Source organism: Paroedura picta, chromosome 1 (genome assembly GCF_049243985.1).
Source record: "Paroedura picta isolate Pp20150507F chromosome 1, Ppicta_v3.0, whole genome shotgun sequence".
NCBI lineage: Eukaryota > Metazoa > Chordata > Lepidosauria > Squamata > Gekkonidae > Paroedura > Paroedura picta.
The window spans coordinates 94,283,761-94,300,880 of record NC_135369.1 but is presented as its reverse complement, the minus strand read 5'-3'; the positions used below and the strand labels follow the sequence as shown (position 1 = coordinate 94,300,880).

At 43.3% G+C, this 17,120-nt stretch overlaps 1 protein-coding gene across 2 annotated transcripts; it reads right to left on the bottom strand.

The window, feature by feature from the left end:
* Positions 1 to 15,050, bottom strand: SLC22A2 (solute carrier family 22 member 2). Of its 2 annotated transcripts, XM_077348271.1 has the most exons (12): positions 14,970 to 15,023; positions 14,556 to 14,836; positions 13,976 to 14,079; positions 12,894 to 13,048; positions 11,620 to 11,788; positions 7,033 to 7,147; positions 5,235 to 5,341; positions 3,722 to 3,936; positions 2,942 to 3,050; positions 2,401 to 2,513; positions 1,107 to 1,206; positions 1 to 176 (listed from the first exon to the last, which is right to left on the bottom strand). In XM_077348271.1, the coding sequence occupies exons 1-12, from the start codon at positions 15,001 to 15,003 to the stop codon at positions 113 to 115; spliced, it is 1,566 nt and encodes a 521-aa protein (XP_077204386.1). In that variant the 5' UTR covers positions 15,004 to 15,023; the 3' UTR covers positions 1 to 112. The 2 variants fall into 2 exon arrangements, with proteins under 2 accessions (XP_077204386.1, XP_077204376.1); XM_077348261.1 differs by having other exon boundaries at positions 14,556 to 15,050.
* Positions 15,051 to 17,120: the final 2,070 nt, after the last annotated feature.

Sequence of the window (17,120 nt, the reverse complement as noted above, 5' to 3'; positions counted from 1 at the left end):
TCAAAAGGGGACAGAAAGTTTAAAGGGCTATCACAAACTACACATATTAACACTTTCCCCAATGTTTTCCTTCATGTATCATCAAGTGAACATCCAGGCCAAGCAACTGTTCTTAGTTCTTCATATCTGAGCTTCGAACATTGAGATATATAATTTTTTCTTTGTGCTTTCCTTGTCTGTGGGAATAAAGCCAAAAAGTTAGGATGATAACTCATCCCCCACTGCCACCCTCTGTGTCCAGTTCTGCAGGATGGAGAGCAGCCATTGAAGGGCTGTTCCACACATTCCCATCACGGTAAGGCCAACAACTTGTGGTCAAACACATCAAATGTGGCTGGCCAAGCCACCCTGATGCAGCTGGCGATGGAGATCATCCATCAGGGTGACCAACACCATCTCCATCCTGTGGCGAGGACAGAAACCAGACTAGTATGGGTCAAGTGCCAAAGTTTCTTCCAAAAATGCCAGGAGCTGTCCACAGCAGCCCTTTCAACAACCTTACCCAGAAACCCAAGATACGAGACTGGGCGGTAGCTGGCTGGGTCCTGTGGATCCAGCAATGGTTTTTTAGTAGAGGGCAAACCACTGCCCCCTTCAGTGACTCCGGGAACTCCCCAGTAGACAAGGAGAGATTGATAATGTCCCTGAGTTGGCCTCCTATCCACCCTCTTTGAGCAGCCGAGATAGATAGGATCTAGGGGACAACTGGTTATCCTCACTGACCCCAGCAACTTGTTCACTTTGGTTAATGTGAGTCACCTAAGCCATCAAGCATCACCCCCAAAGGTAGCCAACAGGCTTCCAGTTCCCTATCTGTATCAACCGTGGCGGGAAGGTTCTGGTGGAGCAACAAGACTTAAAAAACAGTTAATCGGAAGCAACTTTGTTAGTCTACCAAAAGATTTTAAATAGATTAATCTAAAGGAAAGAAATATGTTTTAGTTGCTTTACTCTTACTCTGTGATAATTTGGGGGCCCCAAAGCCATTGTCTCTTTTCTTTTTCAACAATTTCTCCTGGTTACACATACTTGTGCTCAGTAATATTTAGAACACTTTGTTCCTTGTTAGTGCCTTTCTCTTTAGGATAAGTTCTACAATCCCATACCTGTGCATATTTTCAGCTTCTTCAATAGTTTCTGGTAAAGTTTTTCCTTTTGTTTCAGGTAAGAGGAGAACCAAGACACCGTCAGTTAGGCCAACCACAGCTTCAAACATAAAGTGCAAATAAAAGTTCAAATGAGGACATGATGCATAGAGGTAGCTGACACTAACAGGACTCACTCACTCAGTCACTCGCTCACTCGCACTCCAGTCAGGGCTAGGAATGGACACAAACCAGGAAAATACAGTTTGTTTTGTTTCATGGTTGGTGAGCCACAGACCATCATGAACTTTTAGCTCCCAAATGAACTGTTTACGTTTATTAGATTTATAATACAGTAGAACATCTCTACTTGCGGGTGCCTGGCCCCTATGTTGCCAGGCCCTTCTTGGCTGATGCTCCTGCCCTTTGGAACCAGCTCCCGGATGAGGCCTGAGCTCTGCAAAATCCCTTTGCATTCCTCAGGTTGTGTAAGGCCACTCTGTTTCATCAGGCCTTTGGCTAAATTTTGTGGAACTGCCCACTTCCTGTATTTGGGGATTGTCAACTGGAGTATTTCTTAGGAATTTGCTCCTATACTACTAAGGTTTTATGAATTTTTACTGTAATATTTTGTTGGTGCTATGTGTTCTATTGTAAATCTCTTTGAGACTACACAGAAGAGGATGTAGTATAAAAATACAATTAAAAAATTAAGCAATGTGATTCAACTGTTCAAATATTTGTACAGTGCATTCCTTTTTTTTTTTTTTTTAAGTTGAGCTTTGAAAAATGTAACTCCACTGAGGAGGGTAAAACCTCCACTTGGCCTTGGAAGGTTGCTGGTGACCTTGGGCTGGTAGCACACTCTCAGCCTACAGCCTACATTGTAAGGTTATTATAAGGATAAATGGAGCCACGGATAAAGGCTACTTTGGGTCCCTACTGGGGACAAAAGCAAAGAATGAAGTAAATAAATACAATAAAATTCTGCCACTAAGCACCTTTGCTGCTTCTGCAACTAGCATCTCAACCCCCATTCCTGTCTGTCACTCTAGATTATTCACATTTTACAAACAGGAATAACAAAAGTATGGTAAGTATTTGTGGCAGGGACCCTTGGCTATCATCTTCATCTAAGTATGGGGACTATATTAGTCTTTCTGCATATTTGCCTCCTGTCCAAGAGTCAGTTCCTATGTGAACCTATTCACCACAATGCATACCTGCAGCTGTAGTTTCTACAGCCTGGTGCTCTAACTGCATATGTGATTTTGTTACCTTGAGTCAACCCAAAACAACAAAACAAAATTCTTACCAAAGACAACAAGCGGCAGCTCATGCCAGATATTTGCCAGGCGATAGACAATGAATGGGGTTATGATTCCACCAATATCACACATGGAGGAGCAGACCAGAACTCCCAGATTCCTGAAATTTTCATGTGTCATTTAGTAATGCGTACTATTCAGTGCCAAAATGAGATCAACAGTGTATTCCTAGGCAGTTACTGCAGTCTAAGACTATTTATTTCAATGGGCTTTGACTGAAGTAACTCTGACTGGGATCATGCTGTTAGTACTGATAGATGATAACCCATCTTCAAGCCCATTCTCTTGTTAGGGCTGAAGAACCAGCCTGTGCCTCTTCCTGTCCATTGAAGCTGCTCATGCAGCTCACCAGTAAGCCTCCTCCAGATGGTGAGCTGAGGAAGCAGTCTGGGTGGAGAAGACAATGAGGACAGGAAGAAAAAAAAAGAAATGGGTGTTGAGGCAATGTTGAAGGGAAAGGGATATAGAGCTGAGAGATGGGACACTGTAAAGGAGTAGGCATAGGATATCTAAAGATGATTTACTCACCTGAGAAACGTTGGGTATAGTTCTGCATTTACTAAGCAAACCATTTCATAGCACATAGTAATGCCCATCCTGCCGAAGCAAGCTGCAGCAACTTTAAGCCAATAGAGATCTGAAAAGATACAATTTAAGTTGCTGGAGGCTTGCATGGTGTCCTAACATTTCCTGTGCAAAACTGATAGTATCATATACTAGGAATTTTACTTACAGGCACCTGTGGCCTCCACGCTTATGTGGCACAGGATATTTGCCAGCTTTTAAAAATGGCAGATTTAAATGGATACTCTAAGACCCTTCCTCCTAATGTTATTTCTACTGAAAAGTGGGGAAATCTGGTTGTTTAAACATATATGTGCCACATATACCTGTGCCATTCTAAACACTGCTGTAAAGTTTCCCCTGACTTTCTGAATTTTGGAGGGAAGTTGGCGGCTTATATTAACAGAAGAGCAACATGATCTTCTGGATCCAAGACACTAGCTCCAATAAAATCCAGTAGAGTCCAGTAGCACCTTTAAGACCAACAAAGATTTATTCAAGGCATGAGCTTTCGAGTGCAAGTACTCTTCGTCTTGCACTCAAAAGCTCACGCCTTGAATAAACCTTTTTTCGTCTTAAAGGTGCTACTGGACTCTGATTTTATTTTGCTACTTCAGACCAACATGGCTATTCATTTGAAACTAGCTCCAATGCCAGCAAGCAATGTAGTACGATCAAAAAAGAAGCATGCACCTCTTCAATGGTGAGGAAGGATATGCAAAGGGAGTGCTGTGAAGAACTCACCCTCGGGGACCAGAGCGGTAATAAGGCAAGCCATTCCTGCTGTCAGAGTTGCTGCAGCCCAGGGATAGCGGCGACCTATGCGCTCAATTGTGAGTATGAGTATGAGGGCAGCAGGAAACTCCACAAGAGCAGAGTAGAAAAAGTCCAAATAAACATTGCCACCAGCAATGCCCATGTGCATGATGAGGCCCTGATAAAGCACAGAGCTGGTGAACCTATACAAAGACCAGAGGGCAAAGGAAGGAAGGAGACAAAGGGAAGGCGATTGTAAACTCCTTTATGCAGTGAAAAGCAGGGTATAAAAACACTTCTTCGATAGCTGAGGGTGACTGGCCCAGGGTCACTCAAAATGCTTGTGGCTACATAGAGATTTGAAACTGGACTTCTTAGGTCTTCGCCAGCCGCACTAACTACTATATCACACCGGCTCTCTGCAGAGCCCTGGAGGCTTAATACTTCTTCTGGGTTAGGAATGCCAGGCCTGCAGCTGGCAACAGTAGGAGTATTAAGGGGCATGTAAAACTATATCACATGATGCACCAACATCCTTCCTGGGTGAAGACCCAAAAGAGACATCACCACCTTGAACAATGCTCTAGGAATGTTCATTATAGCAGAAGAGATGGAGGAGATTCCTGGAATGCTGCTTATCATATCAATGGCAATTCTGGGACTTCATCCAGAAATGAAGACCCATCATGTGAGGTTGCTTTCCCCCCACCCCACCCCCTTTCTGATTCCCCTTGGCTGGTCCATTGAGCAAGGACACAGGATTGGGAACAACAGGAGCGGGGGTGAGTAGCCCACCAATAATGGGTAAATGGCAGCCCTAGTCTGTCTCATTAGAAAAAGGCTACCCCCTACCTTAACATCTATCAGGCCTCCCTTTTAAAATGATGCCCCCAGACCGTACTCTGGCTCCGGAAGAACACAACACGGAGACTGTGGATGCTGCTATTCTGTTTTGATATTGATGCTATTTTAAATTTAAAACATATCTTTTAGATTTTAAATTAACTTAATGAAGCCTTTTACCTGTCAACGTTGTTCAACATAATATATACTACCCTGCGCCAGTTTGCTGCATAGGGTGGTATATACATCAAATAAATAAACACGTATTTCACAAACATTTTTAGCACTCTAAAGACTGTATGGTCAGCTCACACTTATTTTTTGCGTGATAGGACCAACAATTGCTGATCCTGTGAGGGAGGTTTGGCTGAGAGGGAGAGCAACTGATGCAAATTCACTGAGTAAGCTTCATGGCCGCGGAAGAGGGCTGCCAGTTCTCCTGGAGAAAATGGCTGCTTTGAAGGGTGGACTCTGTAGCATTATGCTCTCCTCAAGCCCTGCCACCCCCAGAGCTCCAGGAATTTCTCCACCTGGAATTGGCCATCCTAACTGAAGGGCTCCTCTGGAGAGAGAGACCTGCCCTGTGAGTTCCATGTGTGAAAGGAAATGAATCACCCTCATGGAAATTAATAATTTATTTTCTATGAATATTTCTTACCAAGTGTACATTAAAATGAGTGTATGTTTCCTTATCTGTGGTGTCCTCACCAGATCAAGAAATGAAGGGCCTAGTTTTTCACTCACTTCTTCCTCGGGCTGAAGATTCTAGCAAGATAAACAAAACAGGGTTCAGTATCATGGGGGTGGGGACAAAACTGGAAAAATGAGAGTTTCGAGTCAGGCAATCTCATGACAGCTACAGTGCAAATAAAAACTAGCACAGGTAGGTGTTGAAATTACCTTCACTGGCTCAGGGATTTTTCTTAGCCCTCTTCCCTATATTTTATTTTAAAAAGTAAATATTTATCTATTTCTTTTCCAATTTATATGCCACCCTTCCCCAAAGCTCAAGGTGGCTTACAACATTCAAATCATAACATTAGCCCTTTTACTTTGAGCAGCATGAGGAAAAGATCCAAGACAACATGTTTCTATCCAGTTGCTCACTAACAAATAGATTTGGTCCTGGATTCCAGAATAATTATGGCAAAGGGATTCAGAAGTACTGAGACAAGTGTAAGGCATTTGCACTCTGGCTCATATATGGGTCAGCTGTATGCTCAAAATCCTTTTGTCAGTCAGTGGTTTGTGCCCTGCTGCTCCCCCTTCTGAACAGCTGAATTTTAGATTTTTTTCCCCCCTTTGCTGCAGGAAGGACTGTGAACTGGCTAAGGATGGCAGACTGTAATCTGGAGAACTGGGTTTGATTCCCCACACGTTAGCATAAAGCTTGGGGCAGTCACAGTTCTCTCAAAGCTCTCTCAGACTAGATCCATGCAATACAGGTTAGCATACTGCTTGAGAGCTACAATTCTTGTCTGTGCTGATTTAATATGCTGTGAAAAGGCGAAGGGGGCACAAAGTATTCAATACCGGAACCTTGTCACTTATTGGAAAAAACTTCTATGTGCCGCTCTCAATGTTTTGGTTGGTTTTTCTAGCTATGTTTTTTCTTTCACTGATATTGTTGTAACCATTCCTGTGGCTGCTTGTAATTATTTGCTAACCTTCAGGTGCAGTTGAGAATATTAAACTTATGTCCGGACTACAATGATTCCTGGAGAAAATGGCTGCTTCAGAGGATGAACCATTTGGCATTTTTCCCTGCTAAGGTCCCTCCCCTCTCCAAATCCTGCTCTCCCTAGGTTGTCCCCCAAATCTCCAAGAATTTCCCAACCAGGAACTGGCAGCCCTATGAATGTTTTCAACACATTTCACTGGTCCTGCCAATACCTTGCAGTGCAATGTTTCACTGAGTGGAAAGAGCAATTACTCTTCATTAAGTGATTTGAAGATTTCCTGCAGTGCTGCTTCGCTTGCCAAATCAGTCTGTTCCGAAGGCTGACTGAGATCACATTTAGTCATCATGGCAAACCTCATTTTACTTCTGATGGACACAAGTGTCCATATTTGCATTCTCAACCCCTCCATTTCCTTTATGTTCAGAGCATGACTAAAAGCTTCTGGAGTTGGGAAGCCTTGAAGCAGGCTCCAGTGTGGGGCAATGGCTGCATACAAGAGCTTGGTCAAATTGGAGTCTGTTTCCACCCCTACAAAACTAAGATTCTACCATGGTTTGGAATCCCAGTTTCAAAGAGAAAATGTCATGATGAGACTTGGCAGAAGTCTTCCCAAGCCTGGCAGCGTTCAGTCATGCTCTAAACACAACAGTAAAACGAGTGGATGGATATGACAAAACAAGCCATTTTCTGCCCATCACCTACACACAGAGGTCTGTTATGGTGGCTTCTGCGTGGCCTGACTGTGGGTTAGCAATCCATTTGTAAACTGATTACCTCCATAGACGGAGGTAGTTTTTTCTTGTTTCCCTTGGCAATACGCCTAATTATTTTCAGAGCTTTGTCACTTTCCTTCTGGGCTATCAACCATCTTGGGGATTCTGGAAGACACCTGCAAAATAAAAAAAAACTAGGCATCATTAACTGCTAGTAAAATACATGCCCCTTTCTGTAACAAAGCAGGGTCAAGTGAGTACAAGTCTAAACATCAACAAAATACAGCTTTCAAAATAGCAACTATACTCTGGCACTGACAGTGCAATCTGGGCTGGTGGTGGTAGTAGTGGTGGGGGGCTGAAAGTGCCCAGGCAGCCGAGTAGCCATTGCACTAGAATATCTCAGAGATAAGCTAGCATAAGCAGGAGTTAACACCAGTACAATTCCCCAGGGCTACCCTTGGTCACATCTTGGTCACCTGTGATGGATACCCATCGGTGGGCCAGTGGCATAGGACCTCACACCAGTGTGCAAGTGGGGAGCTGGGGGCACAGAATGAGTTAGTTGGCTCCTAAATTGCTTCAGCTTGGGAATGCCCCTTTCTCCCCCATGGGTATGCCCTGTTCAAAAAACTCAGAGGAACACAGGAAGCTAACTATGGGTGAAACAAGTCCCCTTTTTTGTGGTGGCCAAGCACCCAAGCACAGCCCCCCCCCCCGGCCCTACAACCCACCCCCTTCCATGACTTATTAGGCAGGACTATGTCTCAGAATTACCTGCCATCCAAACGTAGAGAGACTGGCATGGCACTGTGGTGACAAGAAAAGCACAAATGGGCACTAGCACTACAAGGAGAACTCTTTGTGCTAACAACCAAGAGGAGAGCAGAGGTCATAGCACAGGGTTAACAAGTCTCACTGCAGAACCCTAGCAAGTGGTCCCTCTCTGGAAGGCAACTGTGCACTGAAAGGTATGCAAGGGCCAGGCTCCCTGGCCTGCCTTCCTGTTCCCCTGTTCCCCTTGCTACTCTGGCAATGCCACCTCTGACAACCAAACCCAGCATTATGCAAGTGCAGAGGTGGCCAAAGCCACTGCCTCCCAGCACCATGGACCCTGTCACGCAATGGGAAAAGATCCCAGGAAAGTTTACTGGGAGAACTGCTGGGGGAAGGATGCATTCAGCTTCACACTGGGATGTTAGCACCTCCCCTTGCCAGGATCCCCCCATCAGTGGAGGACAGGGCTTGACAGTAATTTGGGATATCTGGTGGCTGCCCCACTTTCCCTGGTGTCTCAGCTTGCTGAGCAATCATGGGCCTCATCCCCTTGCAGGATCAGGACCCTATGCAGCAGTTAAAGCAGAGATGTGATTATTAGCAATCGCTGAGAACTTCTACACAGGTTCATAGAATCATAGAATCATAGAATCATAGAGTTGGAAGGGGCCATACAGGCCATCTAGTCCAACCCCCTGCTCAACGCAGGATCAGCCCTAAGCATCCTAAAGCAAGGTTGGGTCAGTGTAGTTTGGATAGTACTAGCCTCTACCATGAGGGTCTGGGACTATGGACTTGCTTGGGCACTACAGATATGGCTGTGTCCAGGGCAGAGTCTCTGTCGTTTGCCATCATTGTGCATGTCCATATTTTGATTTTGTGTAGGTGGTGCATCTTCTGCCTTCTGGACAGGGGGCCAACAGGCAGTTGAGGCCGTATGCCACAATGACCAGTGCATCATTCATGCTGTCCAGGAAGTTGGCCATGAGGTCTATGAAGATGCCTGTCTCCAGTCATCTGGACATTCAGGCTCTAGAAACAGTGCTGGTTGTGGCTCCTCCCAGGGGCTAGTGGATCCCAGTGCCCATGCTGTGAAGCAGAGGAGTGAGAGAGGTGAGGTGGCCGTGGGCATGAGCCACAGGTGCCGGGCTGCCTGGTACAGGTAGGCCAAACTCAGCAGCGCCCTTCTACTTTCCTCCAAGCTTCTTTGATATGGTTCCCAGCCCTGGATTGGGAAATACCTAGACATTTTTGGGGTGGGGTCTGAAGAGAGGGGGACTTGAGGAAAGGGTATAATGCTATAAAGCCCACCTTCCAAAGTGGCCATTTTCTTCAAGTTAACTGATCTCTTTTGTTTTTAGATCAGCTGTAATCCCCAATCTCCAGCCATCCCCTGGAGGTTGGCAACCATTCTCTTTGCCCTAACAGATCCTGCTGATATTGTAGAACAACTTCACACTCTGACCCCTTTGAAATGAGCTCTGGTGGCTAGGATGCTGGTTAATGCATGGTTTACCTAGTCAATGGTTGCTTCATTACTTTTGGCAGGGGGTACATGGGTATGCCATAGACATAGTACCATGGTCCAAGGTCCTCACTTTCCTGCCCCTTAGCACAGGGCCTGGCCCTGCTGGCCTCCAATTGGTTCTGTCCACCTTATCCATCACAGCCTTCTTGTAGCACATTGTTCCCTGTTCAAGACATGACAGTGTGGCTCTTGGGGATGCTGGCATGGGGGTGGTTCATGAGGCCCTCTTTCTCAGTCTTTTGGTTACCTCCCCACTCCTGGAATCCACTAAGGAGTGGCCACAAGTATGCTGGCACCTGTCCACAGGGGCAGAGGTGGCCCTCAGGATGCCCCTGTCTGTTTCAGACATATGTAAAGAAGTTTGAAAGACATTTTGTAGATAAATCAAGTTCAATAAATCTCTGCATTAATGGCTAACCAAAAAATGAGCCAAGCATTCCCTGATTGTTATCTTTGGAAGAGAAAAGTAGCCTGAAAGAAATTTCCTCTGACTTTTGGACTTGAACTGACTTGGCCAGGCCTGACCACCAAGGCAGTGGTAGGGTAGGTAACGGGCATGAAGGGGACAGAGTGCATTGGGAGATACCTGACAGGCTTATTGGCCACATTGCTATCCCTGATTGATATTTCTGTACACAGAGTTTCAATCCCTCTCCCCCAATCGCTGGCTTACTGAGGACTCTTAACAATTAGGGGATATTCAACTTACTGCAAAGCCTGGAGCCTTCCAGAAAAGAGGCAAATGCTCTCCTTATATTCATTGCCAGGTGGGAAGGGTTGCTGTGTCCCTTAAAGGGGCAGCACAACAGTCAGAGGGCTGACCATACTGTGTCCCCTTCTCTGTGATACAGAGCCTACTTGTCCAAAAGGAGTCTTGGGATGGCCTGGTTTTGTATACGTGAAAAATGGGATTTTGTTTGTTTTAAAAATTCACCCAGCTGTTATGTTGTAATGTCCACTTCCCCCCCCCCTTTTGGTATGGCTCCCCAACCTTCTCCCACCAACATGAGGGAGCTTTTGTACCCCCCCCCTTGTCCCCAGATTGTTTCCCCAGATTTGTTTCTGCAAATAATAACCAAAGGACAGGAAGTGAAACTTTCCTGCTTCTTTTTAACTTGTCAATCATTGTTAAGTTGTGAAAAACCCCAATCACCATTTTGTTGCACTTGAGTGCCCCTCCTTCAGGTCAGAAATATATTTTTTTTAATTACCACAATTGCATTATAATGCAAAACCATAACAACACAAACAAGGGGATACAGAAAAGTGGGCTGTTACCATGCCATTCCCCTCCCCGAACACATGCAGCATGAAAGACATAAAGCACAATCAGTCAGTGTGGTTGCTTAAGCTCACAGACTGTCCCTGATCTCACTAAAACCAAATATAAAGTTGAATCCTAAAGAAAAAAGAGAAGGAAGGAAAGGTGTCAACCAAGCATGGTAGTGGGCGTGGGGATTGCTATTTTGTTATGTTGGAATTCCATTGTAATTTATCAGCCACTTTTTAAGGGCAGGGGAAGGTTGTGAGGGTAGATGATGGAAGTGATGCTTCCACATTGCCTAGCCACAACATACCTCCCATTGGATTTCACATCAAAAAATGGACCGTGGATTTTTGAATATTCCCTTGATGTGGGCAAGTCAGGACAGCCATGGGACCATGCATGGAGGGGCATGTTTCTGTTAGGAAATGGGAAAAAATCCAAATGCAAACAACTAGATTTCAGTGCCTTATCAGTTGTACAAAAACAGTCTGGGTGAGGGAGAGGTAAGAGACCTGAAAATTCCATCCAAATTTGAGAAGAAGACGAAGAGCTGGGTTTTTGTACCCCACTTTTATTACCCAAAGGAGTTTCAAAGCAACTTACAATTGCATACCCTTCCTCTACCCATGACAGACACCCTGTGAGGTACGTGAGGCTGAAAGAGCATTGAGAGAACTGTAATTGGCTCATTGTCACCCAGCTGGCTGCATGTGGAGGAGGGCTGGGGAATCAAACCTTGTACTCTCTCTAGATTAGAGGCCGCTGCTCTTCATCACTACACCAAGCTCTTCAGGGTGAGGGGAAATGATTAATAATCTCCCAAACAGTACTTGAATAATATTTCTGTGTACATTCTTCTCATACAGTATCTAATTATTCATCTTGACTGAATTTTACATCTTAAAATATACTATTATATCCCTACTAGTCCAGGTATGTGACATCTGGCTGAAAGTTCAATGCCATGTGGAATGTGATCTTTTTTGCAAGAAAATATGGTATTCTAATTGCAATGAGAGATTTGGATGCATTTTCAAACCCTAATATTTGGGGGATGTCAGAGATATCTTGTTTACCAGTAATACAGCAAGAAGAAGAAGTTTGGTAGTGTAACAGCAAGTTGTAGCCATCTCCAATACGGAACTGCATATGCAATGGCAGCCAATACAAGAAGTCCAACTGTAAAGGCCACTTGGTAAACAATGCCTACTGTCCTTCTGTAGCTCAAGCCAACAAATTCTGTAACTTTAAAAAAAGCAGAGAAATGTTATTGACACAATGGAATAAATAGGAAAACAATGTACTGAAGGTCACAGAATCTAGATACCATATGTCAAGCCACACTGACTATCATAGATCCCACTTGCTTAGATCTTCTAAGATTTTTTTCTAATATGAGTAACCACTGATCTTTCAAAATTATACTTCTACAAAGTGATGCAGAGTATCTTCTGGTTAGAAATCAAAGAAACTCAGCAAATTCATTATGTTTTATAACCCAACCCAAAATGACTGAAAATATATAATCTTAATCCATTGGGAGCTCACAAAAAAGTTTTAAGATGTCTTCTACCTCTTATCAATGACCTATACTTTAATGGGAGACTGCTGATAACCTACAGTCTGCCCCAAGGGCCTTAAAGTAAGGGAATCATATCCCACTTTTAATTTAAACAGAAAATACAGTAAATACAAACTGATGTTTTGAATGAAATAACTGGAATATTTCTGTGGAACTGAATTTTTATCATCATTCAGTTTCACCATCAGAAGTGATTTCAATAATAGGTTAGAAAAGATTGCCAACTGGAGATCATTGTTATTAAATTTTAATCATTTTTATTTGGTAATCATTAAATTTCAATAAATGTTCATTTTACCAAACTGCTAATATTGGTGTCTTTTTGAGATACTAGATGGAATGTAAATTAATTTATAATGAGTAAAGAGTATCTATAATTGCCATCTTTAATATCTTTTATTCTATATTACATTAACAGACTAAAACTAAGAAATCTTGTAAAAGAATTGTACCAATAGCATCCCCTCTAATTAAAATGTACTGTTTACATTAACCTATGATAAAAACCAATTAAAATGATTAAAGCTCGCAGTTCAGTGGGTAGTTTGTATGTATTTTCCCTTGTTCTGCCCATTTGGCCTCAGAATTACCCATGCTCAGTGTTTTGTTTGTTTGTTTGTTTATTTATTTAGTGGTTTCTCTCCCCCCACTCCCCAAAGGCTCGTAGCTGGTTACAAAGCTTCTTTTTAAATAAAACAATCCGATCAAAGCTTTATAAAACAATCAGATCACAGCTTTATAAAACAATGCAACTTTAAACAGCCTTACTCAGGATATAGCCTGTTAGCCAGCCTCCTTTGCTGACCAGGCCTTGTACCAACCGGAAGATTACCATCCATGTATAGTTAGGTGCAAATGCCATGAGAACGCCTGAGACAGAATTGACAAGTATGGTAATTAGCAGGCAAAGTTTACGGCCAAACCTGCAGGGAAACAAGGCACCTAGCATTATTATACATATATAGTTTTTCTACAAAATACCAAAAATTGTTTGGGGTATTTTCCCACCTATATTTCCCAAATATTTTAGTTATCTTCCTAATATTTAGAGAACATTAATGACTTCTGTCTGCTGTTCTCAAGAGTTCATCATAATTCCAACAGCAGACTTGAATATCATTTGACTTCACATGTTGCTGGCTATATGCCACACAGTACACTGTCTTTTAGGCTGGATGACGTATTTCCCAGAGAACAGAAGGCAGTATGCTGGAACATAGGCTACTGCCTCACTGAGTCAAATAGTCTAGCAAGGTCTGCTTTATCTACTTTGTCCGAAAGTAGCTCTCCAGGGTCTCAGGCAGAGGTCTTTCACACCAGCTAATCTTTTTAACTAGAGATGACAGGGATTGTGCCTGTGGCCTTCTGCATGAAAATCAGATGATCAGGCACTGAGCCACAGGGAGTCAGCACATTACATTCACTAGCATATCTATCAACTGATCTTTCAGGCTTTCCTAGGGTTCCAAAATCCTGAAAAATCTATTTACAAAGATGACAGTGTGATAAATCTGTTTATAGGAAACCCCGCTTCTATAAGGCCATTCTGGTGCTCTTAAAACATATTCTCTCTCTCGTAAATTGGTATAAATTAAGTTGGCATAATTTCCCCCCCTTAGTGGAAGGATTCGCCTTGGATTGAGCCATCTACTAACGGTGGGAGGAGCCTACAAATGTTAAAACTCTTTACCAGGCATGGAGGAAAAGTAGGCAGTACTTAGCTCTATTGAGCAAAGCAAATACTCTACCCAAAACATAGTGTCCTAATCCAAATTAAGTTGAAAGCAATTTTTCAGCATAAAAGTCTACTTCTTGCTTTATTCTTTTTATTAACGAAATAAATACTCTACCTGTCTGCCATGTATCCAATGCTTATGGAGCCAATGAAAAATCCCACATTCACGCATGATTGAAATAGGTCCAGCTTCCAGGCATTCTCACACACCAGGTTAAACTAAAGAGACACATGTAGAGAATAATACATGAACATTTATCCCAGTCCTTCTGTTATCTTGCCCCATGACAACTTTCACCCTCAGCTAAAGATGCAACCAACAAATTATTTTTGTTTGGGCTCAGCAAGATTTCAAATTATAGTTAAGTCATTCAGAGTCACTCCTGGAGGTTCTCTCAGGATTGTTTCCCAAAGTATGTTCCTGCTTTTTTTTTTTTTTTCAAATCAGTCTCTGATATTTGGTCCTTCTGGGAATAACTGAACATATACATAGATCAAGATGGGGAGCCATGTTAGTCAACCTGTAACAGCAGAAAAGAGCAACAATCCAATAGCACTTTAGAGACTAACAACATTTATGGCAGGGTAGGAGCTTTTGTGAGTGACCTTTCTCTCTAAAGAATTTGGGGCTCCAAAGTTTGGAACTGTATTGACTACAATTACACAGAATTTGTTTTGTTGCTAAAGTTCCTTACCTCACTCACAATAGATGATCCTGAGTAGTGATAAGACCAGCCATCTTGGCAAACAGTAAGAGGAATATCACTTTTGTTGGCGAATGCATCTAGTGGATTTGTGCAGTTTAGGTCAGTTATGTTCCAGTCCACGTCATACATTTTGCACTGACTCGTGGAACTGTCCCCATGGATCACTTCTTTGGGAAGTGTATAATTCCATTCCTCTTCAAGACTCCAACCACATCTGCTACTTAATTTGGCAACTCCAGGGCTCCAGCAGTGGTGCTCAGGTATAAAACCTAGGAAGACAATACCCACATAGATGGGAGTGAAGGCAGCAGAAAGCAAGCACAGAACAAAAAATGCCCTTTTCTGATAACAGTCAAACTCCCCAATGTGCTCCAAGATGTCATCTAAAGTTGGCATGCTTGCCTTTGAAGCAATTCCCTGAGAACGTGCTCTTCATAGGCACCGCTCCGCAGGCCACTGGCAGCAGAGTTGTTTAAGCAACAGCATGAGATCAGACCAAAAGTCCAAGACAAAAAGTTAATTCATTTTGTAAATTGACAAACCATGTGTAACTATTAGCAGCTGTACAAAGAAATCAAGCATGCCTGCAGTTACAAAATAGAGCTGTGGGAATTCTCTCCTCCCCCATTCTCTCCTCCCCAACCCTCCCCCCCCCCCCTCCGCCTTTATAGCATTCCCAACTAGGCTAGCAGTTCAGCCTGGCCTAAAGAAGAGCAACAGCAGGGTCCAAAAGGCCTATGCAAACTGGTTTTTAATTATGTGCTGGTAACTGAAGTCATGATTAGAGATTTCCTTTCAAAGAAAAGTGAAGCTACTTCTCTTAGGATTTACTAAATGTATTTGTCTGAATTAGCGTTGCTGGCAGCTAGGGGTGGGGAAATTCCTGGAGATTTGGAGATATAACCTGAGGAGGACAGGGTTTGGAAACAGGGGGAACCTCAACAGGATTTCCAAAGCAGCCATTTTCTCCAAGGAGATGTATCTATGTTGTCTGGAGATCAGTGGAGATCCCCAAGGCCTCGGATGTTGGCAGCCTAAGTCTTAATAGTTCATTTCTGCTGAGAGAAGATATGCTTTAAAAATGTTATTCTTTAGAAAGGCTTTTGTCAATTATTAGCCTCATATAATTGACCAATGGTGGCTCTACCCAAAATCCTATCCGTTCAATCTGGCCCAGAAAAACAGCAACAGACCAGGAAGGTAGGAAAGACTGACATAATTTTTGTTGAGTTACAGTCCTGCTTTTGAATAAGCAACAGATTTAAGAAGCCTCAGAAAAGGAATTCACAAATCATATACAAAGCAAATGTTTGAGAGCCTATTTGCGTACCTAGACAGGATTAGAGCACTAAATACTTATTCACTAGATAGATTAGATAGACATACAAATATTGCGGTTTCTTTATAATATATTAAACAAGGATGAGGCAGACGGGGGGGAAACACCACACCACTTCTTTCATGACCTTCACTGCCACCCCCCCCCTACTATTTTATAAATGTTTACAGTTTTCCCCTTAGCTGTTTTTATTCTAGACTGAAAAGTTCCAGACTCTTCAGTCTTTTCCTCATAGGAAAGGTTGTCCTGCCTCTTAATCATCTTAGAAGTTCCCTTCAGTACTTTTTCCAGTTCTGCAATATCTTTTTGAGATACAACAGCCAGAATTACTAACAGTATTCCAAATGAGGTACAGAGCTTCTAAAGCCATACAAGGATATTCCAATATTAGGTGTTTTACTCTCAATTTTACAATACAACATCACAATATTAGCTCTCTTATTTTCAGTCCCTTTCCTAAATATTTCCAACATGGAGTTTTCCTTTTTCAAAGGACTGCACGGTGAGTTGATATTTTCATTGAATTTTCCCCTACAATCCCAAAATGTCTTTCAATCACCCTTGTCCCTGATTCGGAAACTACAGCTGGTACAAAATGCAGCTGCCAGGGTCCTCACTGGAACATCTTGGAGGGCCCACATCCAGCCGGTGCTGAGGCAGCTGCATTGGCTGCCAATTGCTGCCCGGATCCGGTTCAAGGTTTTGGTTTTAACCTTCAAGGCCATACGCGGGTTGGGACCCACATACCTGAGGGACCGCCTACCGCTCTATGCCCCCCGCAGGGCCTTATGCTCTGCGGGTGAGAACCTGTTGGTCGTCCCCGGCCCGAAGGAAGCGCGCCTAGCCTCGACCAGGGCCAGGGCTTTTTCAGTCCTGGCCCCTACCTGGTGGAATGAGCTCCCGGGTGATCTGCGGGCCCTGCGGGATTTGTCAGCTTTCCGCAGGGCCTGTAAAACGGAGCTCTTCCACCAGGTCTATGGTTGAGGCTGGGGTCAGCAAATCATCGCTCCCCCCCTAGGAGTTGGAGTGTATGCTACTCCCTTATCCTTTCCTCTTCACCTCTTAATAATTGGGGGAGGGATGGGATTTTTAGCCGCCATGTTAGTAGATTGATGTTTTAATGGGAATTTTAATGGGTTTAGTTGTTGTGACCCACCTCGAGCCTATCGGGAGAGGCGGGAAATAAATCTAATAATAATAATAATAATAATAAT